Below are 16958 nucleotides of genomic sequence, written 5' to 3'. Positions count from 1 at the left end.
TTTAAGCGGTAGAAAGACCGAACGCAATTGAATTCGTGGATTGTTTGAGTTGCTTAGACTTTTGTGGTACGAATAGCCTCCAGATGAGATCCACATCAAATTCGGAGTTCTTCTACTCTAACAAATAAACACGACAAACGCTGGAAAGAATCAAATTTCCCCGTCAGAGGCCAGGGAATAGAATTTGTGAGAAATTTCGCACAAAGCCCCGCGAAAAATGGTGCTCTGCACTGTGCATCGCCCGTTTAACTCACACACGAACATAGACAAGGAACGAAATTGTAACCAAATAACAACAGTTAATATTCAACATGAAATTTATCCAGGCTTACAGTTTTAATGGCTTGCGTATGATTTCTATCCATTTCAGGGATCTTAAGTCTATTCTATTTTCAACCTTGAAAGGGAAAATAATATTAGACAAAGGACTTCTCGTGGGAAAGTATCTCAATTTGTTTAGTTTATTTTACACAGGGCAAATTACATTGTAAACACCCACACCCGAAGAAGAATGGCACGAAACAGTTATTCTTAAAATGAGCGCTCAAACACATTAATTCCAGCAAGTGTAGGTGAAGCAGAACTGTATTAAGTGTTAGGTAGGCTCTGTATGAACAAATTGCCTGCATCGATTATTTCATGGTGCTGGAAAGCGATGGGCCTTTTATACTTCGTTTTGATGCTAAACTGCAGTACGCTATTATCTAGCTTCTTTGATCAGGCTTTCCCGAGACCGATAATGCAAGCAGGAATATTCTAACGTCAGAAATGATGGTATGTTTTCTGACAGTTGTATTTTCATGGGGCCCGAATTACTGGTTTTCTGAAGCCCGGGGCACAACGTCTAATATACTTCTGGCGGATTATCCCGCCCTACAGGCAATAAGAAATTTGTTGATGAAAGTTAACGGTAATGGTGTCATTTAGCAGCAGCGATAGATCCATGATGACGACCGAAGCCTCTAGCGTTTACACTCGCCGTTCTGGACGGTCACCGAAGCTGGCTCGTCACCTCTATTATAAGCCCCGCAAAATACGCAGAAGTTTGCGTAGGTGACTCCCGTGCTGGTACACACTGGAGCCCAAATGAGCGTGCAGATGCCACTTGTGTAGAGACTGCAATCAACGGTATCAGGCTTTAAAGAAATATATATAAAAAAGGGATTTTAAGACCCCGACTCACTAGGCGACTACACCCATGCATTGGGCTGTCAAAAGCGCACACGGGGTTTCCATACAGATGCCACGACGACGACGACGACAACAGCGTCTGTTATGACAGCTTAACGGTCACAATTGGGCTGGTGAGCAAAAAATCTTCTACCACTGACGGTACACGTGAAATAGGGTAATGTAAGAATTCACAAAACAACTGTCGTATTGCAATAAGGGAATAAATATATGTGCCTGGCCGGCCTTCAGACCGGTTCAGAAGAAAGGACACGACTTCTGGGATTGCCAAGCACACGTATTTATTCCATGTCATAAATACCTTTCGTGTCAGAAAGTCACTTTTTTGTGAATTATCAATTCCAAATTTGGCTCAATATTTCACTTTTTTACGCACTCATCTAGCCATTTTATCGTATGTTCCTGTCGCGAGTGGTCATTAACATCGCCTTACAGGCGCACACAAGGAATCTACTAATTGAGGTGACGCAGAACGCAATGAGCCGGTGGCAAGGGATATTGCATCCATTTATTGATACCAACGTTTACGTCTGGCGCTATGCCAACACAAAGTTTCTTCTTCTTCGTTAATTTTATTAGGTCAAAGTCAAAAAAGTGAAAATTCATAAATTTTCAAATATTGCTTCATTCCCCCAACACCATGCATTCTAGCTTTATGTTGCGTGCCTCCGCGAAATGTTGCCTATCAATCGTTTACGACTAATAAGAATAACTTTAATTTATGAACTGATTCCCAACTATATCTGAGGATGGGCTGCACTGGTATTTCTGCACCGATAAGCACGGAGTCGTGGGTTCGAGTCCCACCCGAGTACGTTTGTGGTAGTTTTCACAAGCTTTCGGTGGCAACACTGAGTATACCGGTACACTGTTACAAAACACGCCGGACAGGGAAAAAAAAGTGATCTTCAATTTAACACCATGGGGTAAATTAAACCCTAGCTGCTGCAGTGTATTCCAACAATTTTTTTTACAGCTGGCTGCTTCCATGTTAAGATTTTAACCGGCAGAATCTTCAAATTCGTTTACAGGCGTCGAACAGTGTATGTAACTAATTCAATTAGAACTAATTTCATTCAATTGAACAGTGCATAACCAGGAGTCGATTTCGAGCTTGGTGACTGAAATGAGAAATTCCTCCCGAATTTTACTTTTGTTTTCGTCTATGGGCAATCATGTTCGCGTTTTCAGCATTTAAATTGGAAACTTCGAGTTAAGAGGAATATACGGCAAATTAAAATGCGTTTAAAACAGATAGGGAGATAACAACATGAAAAAATACGCGAGAAGTGTGTCCCACGTATTAACTTGAAGGTGTATTTCTGTTATACCGGTACCTCAAACAAATTAGAAATCAAGAATACAGCACATTTGCTCCAGTACTGATTACCCGTCAAAATGTAGAGATTAAAATCTCCATGGACCTTCATCACGAAGGCTGAAAGATGGATTTGTAATTTTTTTTTTAATTTCATACACAAGGACCGCCCTCTCCGTCAATGTGCATGTATGCTAAGATTTTTGGGGTTCTCTAAAACAATTGCTTATTTCTTTTTGTCACAGTATTTTTTAAATATGTTTTTCTTGCTTGCATGTTTTATTCCATTCTTCTCAACCTTTTACGACACCTCGCCACATTGTCTTTTTGTGTGATATACAACATCGCATTTTTATAAAAAAATCTCTACCCGTGAAACAAACGTTTTCTTTCTTGGATATTTTGCATAAATAAGTCGCAAAGAAAAAAAAAGAAATGGAGGATTTTTAACGTTTAATGAATAACACTGCACGAATCTCACAAATGCTTGCCGATTCACGATATTGAACGCCAAAACACATACTGCGGGCGTGCCCGCGCGAATTCGAATACTTGTTGTTGAATTTCCAAGTGCATGATGTTCTCCAAAGTTTGACTAAAATTTTGAATTTTTAGATTTGACTTGAAAAAGTAAAACTAGGTAGCAGCAAACACGTGGACCTATAGCGTCCGACTGGTGGATGAAAAACTAAACGTCAAACTCTTGGTGGTTTGTTTTGAGTTTTTATCAATCACACCTTCTGCACTTACCTGGTGTTGACAGTCCACATCCTGGACAAGCACTGTCAATGCAGCTAAATAGCAAAAGGAGAGAACATAATCGCTATCAGTTACAAATTAAGAGATGATATCAATCTATTACCCACATTCTACAATTTCACGAATTGTGCACTCGCACGGTCTGCTTCAATTACAAAGAGAATTTTCTTTCTCGACTTTGCAATCTCACACAGGTACTGAGAGTCAGCGAAACAATGACTCATAAGAATTTGTAATGTTTTATCTCTTCCATACATTTCTGTCAGAATTAAGAAGAAAGGTGGGGAAATATCAACATGGATTTCTTGAAAATTACGGTTATCAAACAGTAAACTATCACTTCATGGTGATGACTGGACACGTAAACTCATTCCATTCAGCAAAGTTTCTTCATTATGCACAAGGCGGAAGATATTTTAAGTTTAAACTTACTGCTATAAGGACATTACTACCATGTTCTTCCGGTTTTATCGAAGAACTGCCTTTGAATTTCAAAAGGTCAAGTAGCAGCATGAGAATTTTCAAAACAGAGAAAGACGGCATTAACTACTAAATTAACATCAACTATTAAAAAGATCAAAATATAATTAAGCGATTGCCAAAAGCACTCATATATTCCGAAAGTGCAGGTACTATCACTTTACAAAAAGTTGTAAAGTAAAAAAAATTGCTAATACGTTTTTCAGAGACAAGGTTTCATGCAATTCTTATTTCGTATAATTCTTGTGTTATTTTGAGTTCATATCTTACTGAATTCTGTTTTGGGCAAAGGAACAAAACTCCACCGTGACGGAGCAGGGACCCCAACTTTTAAAATGAACATTCAGTTTCTTGCAGTAATGGATTTGTAATGTTTTTATTTGAAGAGACATATAGTCCTATCGTAAAGATTAAAAAAAAATACATATATGTATTTACTCACCAGCTATGCACATAACCCAAGTTACAAAATGCATGGCGGCTTCACAGTGGAAATCTTTGAGAGAGTTGGTGAAAAATGTTGACAATGTGAACACCTATATCGAGCAATGTTGTGTTCAGTATTCACTGGCTGACATGAAGATGCAGTTTATGTCTTGGCAACCCAGCCCTTTTATTACCACTGTTTATAGTTCGTAAATAAACTTGGATGGAATGTGATCAGATGTAAGCCGAAGTGGAGTGACACACAAATGTTACATATCAAGGACAACTTGTGATCAAACGTCATCCAGTCTGCCATTCTGGCGGAGTCATTGCCTGTCGATCGTGCAAAAGGCGATACAATATGCCCGGACATGGCAACTGCAATGCCTTGTTATGTAAACCTAGAGGTGCCAATAACAAATTTGATAACATCGGAAAATGGAACATAAATACAGAGACAGATGTGTGGTCCACGGGAAGGCGCTTAGATGATCGGATTTCATGTAGGTATGGTAATCCTCACCAGAAATTATGTAGGCCCACTGGAGCATGAATCCTTTCAAACTAGACTCCACAAAAGAGATGAAAGGATCCCAAAGACCTAAACTCAACCTCAACCCCAGCATCGACACGTCCTTCAGACAGCACTGGGTTAAAAAAGTGCAGCGTATTGTAATACAATGGATAGACTAAATCTACAGTAAGAACCAGCATCACTTTAATTTGAAATATGAAAAATAACATCACTGAACAACGTCCATATCAATCGCATCACAGTTAAAAACTGCAAGTAATATAGTACACCAACTAGATGAGGGAGTGCACTTTTTGCTCGACATTTAAACAGATAATACTTCTTTCGCAAGAAAACACTCTTATAGTTGACTTTTACTACAAGCTTTACTTGTGCCTCTACCTAGATAGTTATGTGCTAGAGCCGGATTTGAATATTTTGTCTATGTACGACACGCGGGAGACTACCTGCATTGGCAAATACAGCCGAATGGCAGAAACGGCAGAGGGTGCCTATCCATAACAGACGAACAGAACTGAAATCGAATCATAGCCTGGTTCCCAGACCGTATGAATCTCTCTCCCTCCATGATCACCCAAGGATTTCTTCCATTTTCGACAAACAGCACCGTCATTCTGACCCCCGTGAATTTATTAACAGCAGTGGGTCGTCGAGTTTACGCTTAAACTGAAGCTGTTGTGTTCTGGTTCGTTTGAAATTGATCACTTAGGTACAGCAAAGTGAATGACAGGAGAGGTGCGACTTCACCTTTCTTTGGGGCAATCCAGCATTTTTTTTTATTGTCTTCATGTCAAAATATTATTATTCTCTTTATGTTTCAGCGGGACATTTGGTTTGTGCGCATGCGCGCCAAATTGTTTCGTGCCCGTGCGAACTGAAGATGGCGCCGAGTGATCGCGGTTTTGAGATCAGAATGTTTTGGGTATCATCATCTCTAAATTGACGTTTTTCGTTTTTTCTTTCCAACTGATTTGAATTTCAGACTTTCCAATTTAATTTGTGAAAGTATAAGTTCAAAACGACCAATATCTCTCTTATTTGGGCTTTGATCGGCGACGTCTACTGCGAATGTTATTGATACAAATGCAAAAATCAATAGTTTTTGAGGTGAATAATAGCATATTTCTCCAGTTTTCCCGGACCTGCCACCAAAAAACTATGTTTGGAAAAACAAAACTAAGGCGTGGAATGAAATTCATAAGGGCAAGAAGCCCTGTTGAAGAGAGCGGTAAGTTTTTATTTTACGTGTCTTCAACAGTTGCAGCGCCCTCCTCACAATGTATATGTACGTACCGAAAAAGAAGAAAAAATCATTTAAATCCACACAGCGGCAAACCGCGCCAAGGTGAGGGGAGCTGCACCAGATGTGTAGTAAGTCGATCAAGAGAGGTTTGAAACTGCACTATTTAAAGATAGATGGTCATGCTTTATAGATCTGGAATTGGGAACTTGAGTGGCCTCGTCGATGGTCGTACTCACAGTCCTTGTCCAGTTCATGTGGGCCAGGCATGTTATATAGCGCCAGTAATTGTTCCCTATCGTGACCTGTTAGCCATCACAGAGCAAAAACATGTCAGGAAAAGTTCAATTTGGAAGGGAAAAACCCAGTCGTTTACTTAAAAATCACTTGCAAAATTTCTGACCATTTCTGATATATTCACAGGGTGTCAAATAGCGTCCGTATATGTATGCATGCATAGAACTCTTTCTGATACACGTAGGCCTATGACTACAAACATGTTTTCATATTGTCACCTCACTATGTAAACCTTCAGATTATATCCGTCAGTTTTTCGTCACTTTTAAATTGATTGAACTTACTGTGATGCTTAATGGTACACATAAATAAATTTTGTTTTTTGAGGATTTCCACTTATCAAATTTGATGTCTGATCTGATAATGTTCAATCTGGCATAACATACTCCCCACCCTGTTAGCCTTGGAATCCAAGGCCAATTTTCCTGCTTGAGATCCACGGGATGACATACCCTTCAACGAGATGCATATGGAGAGGTACGCTTTTTGTTGGGAAGTTGTCCTGAGAAAATTGTAAGTATTCTTGACTGTAACCTCCTTAATGAATTGAATGATATGATAAATTCAGTTGAATTGTTTTACAAATATTCTGTTTTACAACAAAAAGGGAAACATTTTACAACAAAAATATACGCGATTCATGATGCAGTGTGCCACCAAGAGGTTTTTATGGAGAGGCCTTTTCATAGTGCATTATGGGCTATATAGTTGCCAAAATCTCATTCATTAACTGCGCTGTGCATGGGAACCTTGCATTTTTCAGATTGTTGGTTTATATTGGTTGCAAATTCGAAATTGCTTATTGTGTTAGGTAGCCAAAATGGTCGTTTTGTGTGGTGTAGGGAAACAACTCAATCAATCAAATATCCCCAAGCTATGCACCAGAATGTGCTTAATCAGGGCAGTGTACTGACAATAAATTTGGAAAAGGGGCCTGTCTGCAGCAAACTTGTGGTGGTGCAATGTATTGTGAATCACCTGTATTGAAACATTTTTAAATTCATTTTGGTTTTTCACCTCTATGCCTGACAATGGCTCTGCTGCATGTATTCATTGCCAACTTGAAGATGTTCTCCATACCCAATGTAGAAATTGCTGAAGCCAAACAAATTGTTTTGCTGATCTTTTCGGTCTCAACTTTGTTTCACTTTTCAAGACTTGATCTTTAATCTCTGGCTCAGCCTGGCCATATCTCCTGTATAGCTGGAAAATCTATTTCTTGTTTAGGAGTCACAACGGTCTAAAGTTCTTTTAAATATGCTTTGCTTTCAGCTCAGTGACACGCTGATCTGCAGCAATAAGAATTTTTCATCAGGAATTTGAACTGACGTTTTTGCCGATGTATTCAGAGGTGACTGGCCAAGGCTCGTCCAAGGATAGCTGCTTTCCTTTATATCATACTAAGTTCAGAAGTGTCATGTCCGTGGACAGATCCAGAAATAAGTATTTTTGGGGAGGTCGTTTTCAAAGGTTCAAACATTTTTTAATTTCAACCTTGTATTGCCTTTAGGGGGTAAGGCTACACGATGGGTAATCTGCATGCATGTTGAAGGAAAGGAAGAATGGTACAAGAATGTAAGAGGAATCTGTTGAAATAAACTAGTAACTGACCTGTTTTGATTGCTCATGGTTATACATGTATGACATGAAAGTACATAATTGTATGGTCATGATGGTTATTTTGGTTATTTTATGACATGAAAGTACATAATTGTACGGTCATGATGGTTATTTTGGTTATTTTATGACATGAAAGTACATAATTGTATGGTCATGATGGTTATTTTGGCATGAGCAGAATATTCAGTACCAACATTGTTACAGTACAAAGGTATTTTTACAATTTGGAATATGTAGGTTGCTAACATGAGGTATCAATGACAAAATGATTTTTTTCATATTTCTTTTCTCAATCGATTTTTATAAATTAAAGCATTGTCTCTCATGTAATTTCATGTTGAAGTAAAAGTGACAACTTGGGTTTTTTTATAAAGGCTACTCTGTTTTTAATTGTCTTAATGAGAAATGTATCCTATAATTTCATGTACATGTATCAGATATATGTCATCACTGGAAGACTTGACACCACATTATGGCAGTGCTTTCTGCAAATCTGCTGTGACAGAGAAAATAGATACAGCATGATTTCAACTTTGTACCTCCGAATATTTTATAGGTATTGTGTTCTATACCAATAAAATATTTAAACGAATGAACCCCAAAACTGCACTCAGCTATGAACAAATATACACATTGTACTCAATATGAAATAAAGTGACAAGCATGTATAGTGCACTTTGCCTGGTTTATTCAGACATCCATTTGGCAGCGGTATGAAACTGTTTTCAGGAATTTATTTCGTTTTTGACCAACCAACCCTCCTCTGTTGGAAAACAAAAGAGAACCATAGAAAACAAGTTCAAAGAGCGCGCGTGTTTAATACTCATTCTCATCATGGATGATTGTTCCATTGAAGTGGTGAGTGTTAATTAATATGTCTTGATAGGAACAAAATAGGGAATATAATTACTGGTCATGCTTATGATATTTCCATATTCATGAGCAAAACTGTGATGTCATCTCAGGACGAAGCCCGTGATACATTGGTTTGTACACAAAAAGTCCTGCCTTTGTGTAGAGTTTCCTGGACTCATTTTTCTCCTTTTTGCTGATTCATAGCTGTTCATGTGCATAGGAATAAGAAAGCATCAATCTCTCGCTCAGAAACGTTTTGAGTCAGTAGATTCTGGGTTCACAATTTCAACAGAAACACTTATGCACTAAATCATGTCTTCTCTAGATAATTTCACAGTGGAAAAGCATAGATGATTTTAATTATTTAGAAACGTGCAATTTTCAGTGCATTAAAGGAGTTTTCATACACTGAAAAAGAGTGCAAAGTTGTACAAAAATCGTGTCTAGTAAAACTTCATTGCAACTACACTTTAATTTTCGAAAAGTGCATAGATGGATTACAATGTTGTTAATTCTTACATTGAAAAAGAAACAAAAAGGTTTAAAGTTTCTTGAAGGAGGAACGACCTTATTCTATCGTTTTGCTTCAAATTACAAACGAGAAACGACTCGGTTTTCAACACTGCTTTCCGTTTCACATTGAAAACAGAAAAGAAAAATTGCTTTCAATATTCGGTTTTCGTTTCAAATCGAAAAAAACAAATAAACGAAACGCACACAGACATTAATCATCAGTGTGAACATCATCTTCCCCAGAGTATGAATTCAAGCTCAATGCCAATAATTCTACGCGTTAATTTAACTGAACTCAGTGGAAAATCCTTACTAAAACATCCGGTAGATAACAGAATTTCTGCATTTACCGAGTTATTTAGTCCACGAAAAGGAAATAATTCGATCTAGTTTTATGTGTGAAACCGAAATCCTGCAAGAAGTAGAAATTAAAGGTCTGTATTATGTACCTTAATTTCTTTCAAACTTTGCGCCGAATAAAGTTAAAATGTTTTTTTTTAACTATTTTTTAAGAGTCCAACGCGACATTCTTATTAATATAATTATATAGTAAGTGTCGTCAGCTCGTAGACTTCCTCCCCCAAGTCGTCATCCACACAGCAATTAATCGGTGGCGCAGCGACCCGTTGTGTAGGTAACTGAAGTCGGAATCTCCTCTCTTAACATGTCGGCACACATAAGGCAGAGATTGTCGTAGGTGGTCCCAGTGCTAGCACACACGGGCCATAAGATGCGGGGGCACGCCGGCAGAATTCCATACTTTCCACAAAAGTCAGGAAGCTAAACAGAGAAAGTAGAGAGGGAGCGGTTCTCCTTTGTTTAAACCAAACAAACCAACTTTTCATGCCTAGAGTTGTATTTTCATAGCTGTAATGATCGGGGTAGATGAACAACCGTAGCCCTTAGGCAGTGATTTGCTTGGTGTGTGTAACTCATTAACAACTTGAAAAGCGGGAAGAACAGGAGGGGGGGTCAAAACATGGAGCAATTGCTTCAACCAAAATTTTCATTTAAATGTTAAAACGCTGATTTCAACTGTGAAAATCTCTGCTCCTTGAAGTAAGTAGACAGCATGCCCTGATCGAAAAAGAGTGTACAGATAATGTGCAAAATTTTGGTGTGACATTCATCGTGTGGACCCTTCAAGATTAAATGCAACGAAAAAAAATTGTACATTTTCCGAGATACTCACAACAGGATCGGGCTCGCCTTTTGCATCATAGACACTGCACAGCAAAACTGCTGGAGGAAACAAGTTAAAATTTAATGCCACAATTACAATTTTTCTTGCATTATCAGACACGTTCAACCTCGGTTGCAGACACATTTTGCCAATTATTTAAGCTGCAGAATATTTCGTTGTAGAAAATATTTCTGAAATCAAAGCTTAGTTTTGTTACAAAAATCCCAATACATGTACAAACAAGTTGTTTTCCATTGGCTTGGGAATGAGTCAATTTAGTCTTTGGGGAATGAGCACAAATCAAGTCTGCAAATGAACACAAATTTAATTCAACGATTTCCATTAGAGAACACAAGGTGCAACTACACTAGCAACGATTTTCCAGGTCGTTAATTAATGACATTGTTAATATTTTTGAGCGTCCAAAGCTCGTCCCTCTCAAGGTAAAGCAATGAACCTTGAAAGTGACCTTTTCGAAGAAAACGTCTGCAACGATCCAGCGGCTGCTACATGTGATTCATAAATCTGGTTTCATTCGTGGTTTACAAGAAATTTATTACATATTTCGTCTTTTTTGCCTTTCATTATTTTCAGATGGGTGGTTTAGAGTGTGCATTATACTGTTCTGCATTTATTTTTTAGACCGAACAAGTTTCATGGGCAAACAATTCCTTTTATGCTTTGATACTGCAACAATTCCATTTTTTCCTCGATACATTTCACCTGAAAACGACATATTTCCAATTATTCACATCAATTGTGGGAAACTGTTTACGTAGTAACTGCATGCCCAAACAATGCATCTTGTGTTTTCGTGGTATCTGAAATGTTACATTGACATATACTTCGTGGGACGTATAGTTATTTCACCTTTTGTCATTGAAGTAAATTCGTTAACAAAAAGATGCCGCTTGGCAAGTAATAAAACTTTCAAAACAAAAGTTGAGCACAAGCCTACGAAACATGTCTACGAAACAAAATTCATGAACAAAGTCGCTCTGTCTTTGTCTTCACCAACGTATGTTCATTAGAAAAGTATTCAGCGTGTTCGGTATTGGAAGAAAAGGTTTTATCATCAAGTGTTCGTTAAGTATATTAAATGGAAATAAAATTTACACATGAGGTTGCATTATTCCAGAAAATCATAGATAACGTCACGGTATACAGCTACCACTGTGTAATATGTGAAACCTACCAATGAGGCAAGCTCGCATGCGTTGCAAACAGGACAGTCGGAAATTGAAATCATCTAATCTAAGTTAAAAATTAGCTTTCCTTAAAATAAAAAGTACGTATTCGGGGATCAGATATAGGTAGAGGGTTTAACCTGGGAATTAACAGTGCCATGTTGCTTCTTACAAATGAAAATTTTGGGATTCACACCCCAAAATGCCCGAGACAGGAGGTGCGATCTAGGACACAGAAATATCATAGGAGATTTAAACTTGCTCAATGGAAAGAGCAAACCGAACATGTCCTTTCCTCAAAAATTCAAACGATAAAGTTACATTGCTTTGCGTTGAGAGGGCCGAGTTCCGTCACCCTGGGCTCTGAAGAAAAATTTACACGATCACGAATCACTGCACAAAGATAAAAAAAGATGTCCTCTTACCTGCAATGCAAGTGATCAGAATGAGTTTACGCATACTGATGACTGACTGTCAGGCTGCTGGTCGCGTACCGGTAATAAATGTACTCTTCGGTTTTCTCTCTTGCGATGTGAAATGCTGACTTCTCGAAGTTTATTTATAACTCCGAGGTGTGCTGATAAGGTACTGTTTAACAGAGAAACTCTGTAGTTGCACAGACGGGAAAGGCGCTTGATTGGCAGATAAACGACTTTGTGTCATCAGATACCACGTATCCCGTCGCTATTTGCATGACTTATTTTGCTGTTATTGTATATCTGTCAACTCATTAATACACTTCTGTTTGTGCTTGCCACCTTCTGTTGGGTCTGATCCAAATGTCATTACACTTGTTATAATACAGGGACAGAGCACTCTTGGAATGAATTAATTTTTACAAGTGAAGGCTTCAACAGTGCCATCGTTGATCTGGATTACCTGGAGCAAGATATTGCGGGTCCAGTTGTTGTTTCTTTGGGCCTACATGTCACCAAAATGGTCATAAAAGGCGAATGTGTTCAGTGAGTTGCTTTATAAGTAAACTCAAGGACACGTGAAGTAACTATATTCGACCACCTGAAATTGAAGTGATGTGGATTTCTTTATTTTGGGAATCTGTGATCAATAACAACGGCTCGGTCTATGAAATTATGTTTTGTTTAAAATTAATGCAAGTTTACTTGTAGAGTAATGACGGCTTATTAATTCAGTGCGAATTTCGTTGAGAACCTTTTGGTTTCCCTATTTCCGGATTTCCTTCCAAAAGTAACACATGTAAAATGAATTTTCCTGCGCTATGCAGTAAATCAGGCAAATTTTGTTTATGCAGCAAGAAGTCCAAGCGATTGGTTTCTGACTTGCAACACGAAAATGCATCTTCTCTGCCACACAGGGGGTGGATACTTGCATATAAATAAAACTGTAGGTATTGCAGGGGCGTATAAGTAGGCCTATTGCAAGTATTGCAAGTACAGAAGGCGAACATTTTTTTTCCCTTTTTTTGGGGGGGGTGTTTTGTTTAGTTTTGTTTTTTCCCCCTTCTTCATACCCCCCTCTAATTTCCGGAAGATATCATGGCTGCCGCGGCTCTGGACACACGGAGTCTGCATTTGATCTTGGATTACTTTAGTTGTGACGAAATAATTGCCTGTCTTGCTTGTTACAAACGGCAATGCCCGTGTACCATCCTTCGTTTCGTAAAGTAAAAAAATGAAATAAAAAAAAAGAAAAAGAAAAAGTAAAAAATTTGGCCCTAACGGGCTTTAGTGAAGGACTATCACGTGGGACTGCACTGCTCGGAAGTCTGGGGATGAGGCTCTTTCGTTTAACGTGATGCAAACCTTGAGACTTTTCCTGCATGGCTTGTTGTATGGCACAGCGCGTCACGACAAGAAAATCGACTAGACTGAGGAGCTCTGTCATGTACTTGGTCGTACATGAACTTGTGTGCCCTCTAAGTAAATGTGAATTAAAAGCTTCCTGATTTACAAAAGGTCGCCGGCCACCTCCCACAACCGTTTCTCTTTGCTATAACAAGCTGCCGTCAGCGCTACACAGACAACTGGCGCCGGTTGGGGTAGGGAGACAAGAAAATTAGAATCGTGACAGACTTGCCCCCAAATCGGTACCGGATGTTCAACAATTCTTTTCCACATGTCTTGCCTGGTTTCCAGAGGGGACCTTTCAAAGTCCCTAGTTCTTTGGAGGACAACTTTTTCACTTGCATGATTTTCACTGCCCCTTTATAACAGAAAATTACAAATACACATAAACGGCATAGATAAAAACTGCAATTGAATTAAGCTGGAAAAAATTGTAATCTGTAAGCTACTAATGTGCTTCAAGACTGCCAAGTCCCTCTAACCTAGCCCGAACCACTGTCAAGTACGGCTCATTGAAAGTACAGTTTTTCCAAGGGCGCCATAATTATGGCGTCGGGCAGTAAGTGGATCTCTTTGTTGACAGACAGGGGCTATTTTTTAAGTGCAAAACATTGGTGACTTTGTAGAAGGAAAGGGGGAATATTTTGAGATTACGAGACAAAACAAAAGTGGACGTAGTGAAAGAAATGGTTCATTGAGTAAAACATTGGAAATGTTACAATGTAGTTATGAAGTCGTTTTAAGTACGTTCGTTAAGTTTTATGTTTGTACTGAGTAACGTACTATGTTACTAAATAATGTATAATCATAACATGGTCGAAAGACTTGATGGGTCGGATGGATATCACTGTGCGGTCTTAAAAATGGGTGATGTGGTTGACATTTTTTAGGTCGTTTTGGATTTAGTTGCAAGATACATTAGAGACTATAATAATAAACACCATCGTAATGAACATTTGGATTAAGTGAACGTAGAATTCTACAGTGGCCTTTTACTGTAATGGAAATGTAGTGGCTATTTGCCTAATGGCGCGGTGTTTTGAGAAAGGTTCGTTTTGTAATACAGAACCGCACGTACGCGCAGCGTGGCGTTGCACTAACAATAGTCTAGTCTAAAGAGGGCGCCGCTGATACACAAATCAACCGAGATTCGCCACAACATGCATCAGGGATCTATCCTGAGCGATAGCTTCACGACTTTTACGATAAACTTGATATCAATTTTGTGACTCAAGATTAAATAAAAAACAAAAATAATTAACAGATACATTTCTAGAAACCTTAAACTTGAATGCAATGGCAAAACATCACGAAAACAGCGAACCACATAGTATCACAAGAGGGTGCACTTCATTTAGACAAGAGAGGGCGCTGTTCAACATAGCAACGAAACCTTCGGCAGTTAAATTCGCTATACCGAATGACCGCTGTACCGAACACTTAGCGTGGACCCCGTCATGTTTGTTATAGCGAGTATTAACGTGTTGATTACTATAATTCGTATTCATGAATACCACGCTTCTTAAAGGGGTTACCATGCACAGGAGGTGGAAAGAGTGATGGTTATTGAATTCTGTTGCTGTAACCTTGGTTTTTTTTTTTATTTGCAAAGAAAGTAATGAAAGGCTAAAAGTCGTTGTGTAGTCAGTTAGGTTGACTATTGTGTTGACAGTGATCACTTGTCATATTGAGGTTGAAGTGAGGTTAAAGAGGTTACTCTGGAGTGTAAATTTCTAATTTTTTGTTTGCTTAGTTGGATCGGGTGTAGAGTCTGCACAGCGGTGTATCTTCAGTCGAGGTATGCGTAGGTGATGGAAATGAGCCGAAGCTGTCTTCGGGAAAATCTGTAGGGTTAAATAAAGAACTGAGTTCGAATACAGTGGTTGAACTCGAGTTGAAGAAGCTGTGTGATTAAGATAGAGCGAAATTTCTATGTGTTGTTGAGGTGAGTTTGGGAGTTGTTGTGAAGAATTGTTAGAATGGTTTACCTCTTAGGTCAGACCATCCAGCTCCAGATAGAACTTCAGGTGATGGCGAAGGGAGGTTATCTCTATAAAAAATTGATTATTGGTTTGAGAGCAAATTGTACTGAAGGAGATGAAATTTGCAGAAGGGTAGTTGTTCTTACTAATTTGTCCTTAGTGGTAGTTTAGGGATGTATGTCACTTGTACAGAAATAATGTAGAGAAGGAGTCTTGTTTTAATGGATGTGGTTGCAAATGGTACCACGTCGCCCAGGGACAAACACTACAACGTGTTGCAAGGATTGTAGGGACAGCGTGGACGTATCTTGAATATTCAGGAAATTCCCAGGAAACACCAAAAAATGTCACAAACTGTGTCCCTAATTAATGAAATTGCCCTTATTTAAACACATTGATGGAATGGAAATGGACCATGAAAAAAAGTTTCACGCACATTTCTGTTTGGATAGACGAAAGGCAATTGAACTAAATTGAGTATTGTTATCAAGAAGTGGTTGTTCAGTGATGAACTGAGTTTCATACATGCTTTAAAATGATTCACAAATAGCAAATGATGATGACTACAAAGTCTTATAAAAATTTCTCATAAATAAATGTGTAGAAAAGAACTTCAATTCAGAACGAAACATGCAACAAGATCTTACCTCATTTTCAGTGACTTCAAACATTTTTCCCAACAAATATTAGTAAAGGTGATGCATGTCTTCTTACAAGCAAGTTAACGTAGCGGCAGTGCTTGCATGCCGGCTGGGCGCGGAACCTGGGTTTCCGCAGGGTGGAGAATGAACTCCCGGTAAGGGATAAATTGGATGATTCGGCCTTGATCACAGATGTAATGTATTAGAGCTAGTTGGTCAGTCAAGAGAAAAAACCCTGGACACCATGAGTCCCAAGTCCCAAACAAATGGTCCGCAGGCCCTGGCCTGAAGCCTCTGAGCAGGCAAAAAAGTTGATGGAATCTCAGACGGAAGGTCAGACCTTCTGTGCTTAAAGCGTCGGCCATGTGAGGAGCGTGCGCATGACACAGGGAGCTCAGCAAAACGAGCGGGGAATGGCGTATTTATGCGAGGTATAAATAGTCAAAACATGCAATGCCCCGTTAGTCACTTTGAAACTACTGTGTAGTTAAATCCAGAAATTCGACAAGGACTATCCAAAAGTATCTCGGGGAACCCAAACCAATTGAAGTAAACTGACCATAAAAGAAACCAGAACTGTTTCCAACATAGGTGTAGAACCAAATCTAAGTTTGACGGTGATCGGACACTGTCGTATAATCTGTCACAAAATGAACCAAGCACAAAAACGTCAACTTTGATAGAGGTGCTCTTTTATCTTTGATTAAATTGCAAGTGGTTCGTAGAATAAAAACTTATAATTGCACTGTGTATTTTACTGTAATGAGCACCTTATACTTCGCATTCGTATAATCTTTTACTGTGATATAATAAAACGGCTGTCTACTGCTGGCAAGGGATCTATTTTGTTTTGTACACGAGAGAGGTTGTGGTCATAGGTAAGATTAGACACTAACATCTTTGGTAGA

The 16958-nt window shown here is 38.8% G+C and overlaps 2 protein-coding genes across 3 annotated transcripts; both read right to left on the bottom strand.

Moving 5' to 3' along the window:
- Positions 1-299: 299 nt before the first annotated feature.
- On the bottom strand, positions 300-4364 carry LOC110973525 (PI-actitoxin-Avd5a-like). The gene is made up of 3 exons (XM_087147690.1): positions 4191-4364; positions 3260-3303; positions 300-1136 (listed from the first exon to the last, which is right to left on the bottom strand). The coding sequence occupies exons 1-3, from the start codon at positions 4222-4224 to the stop codon at positions 963-965; spliced, it is 252 nt and encodes an 83-aa protein (XP_087003816.1). The 5' UTR covers positions 4225-4364; the 3' UTR covers positions 300-962.
- Positions 4365-8532: 4168 nt separating this feature from the next.
- On the bottom strand, positions 8533-12194 carry LOC110973568 (ovomucoid-like). 2 transcript variants are annotated; one of them, XM_087148270.1, is made up of 3 exons: positions 12030-12194; positions 10427-10476; positions 8533-10014 (listed from the first exon to the last, which is right to left on the bottom strand). In XM_087148270.1, the coding sequence occupies exons 1-3, from the start codon at positions 12061-12063 to the stop codon at positions 9838-9840; spliced, it is 261 nt and encodes an 86-aa protein (XP_087004396.1). In that variant the 5' UTR covers positions 12064-12194; the 3' UTR covers positions 8533-9837. The 2 variants fall into 2 exon arrangements, with proteins under 2 accessions (XP_087004396.1, XP_087004397.1); XM_087148271.1 differs by having other exon boundaries at positions 10427-10473.
- Positions 12195-16958: the final 4764 nt, after the last annotated feature.

Source organism: Acanthaster planci, linkage group LG17 (assembly GCF_054643075.1).
Source record: "Acanthaster planci isolate LZ-2023a linkage group LG17, COTS_SCS, whole genome shotgun sequence".
NCBI classification, from domain to species: domain Eukaryota; kingdom Metazoa; phylum Echinodermata; class Asteroidea; order Valvatida; family Acanthasteridae; genus Acanthaster; species Acanthaster planci.
The sequence above is the reverse complement of the archived record's forward strand: the minus strand, read 5'-3'. Positions and strand labels throughout refer to the sequence as shown.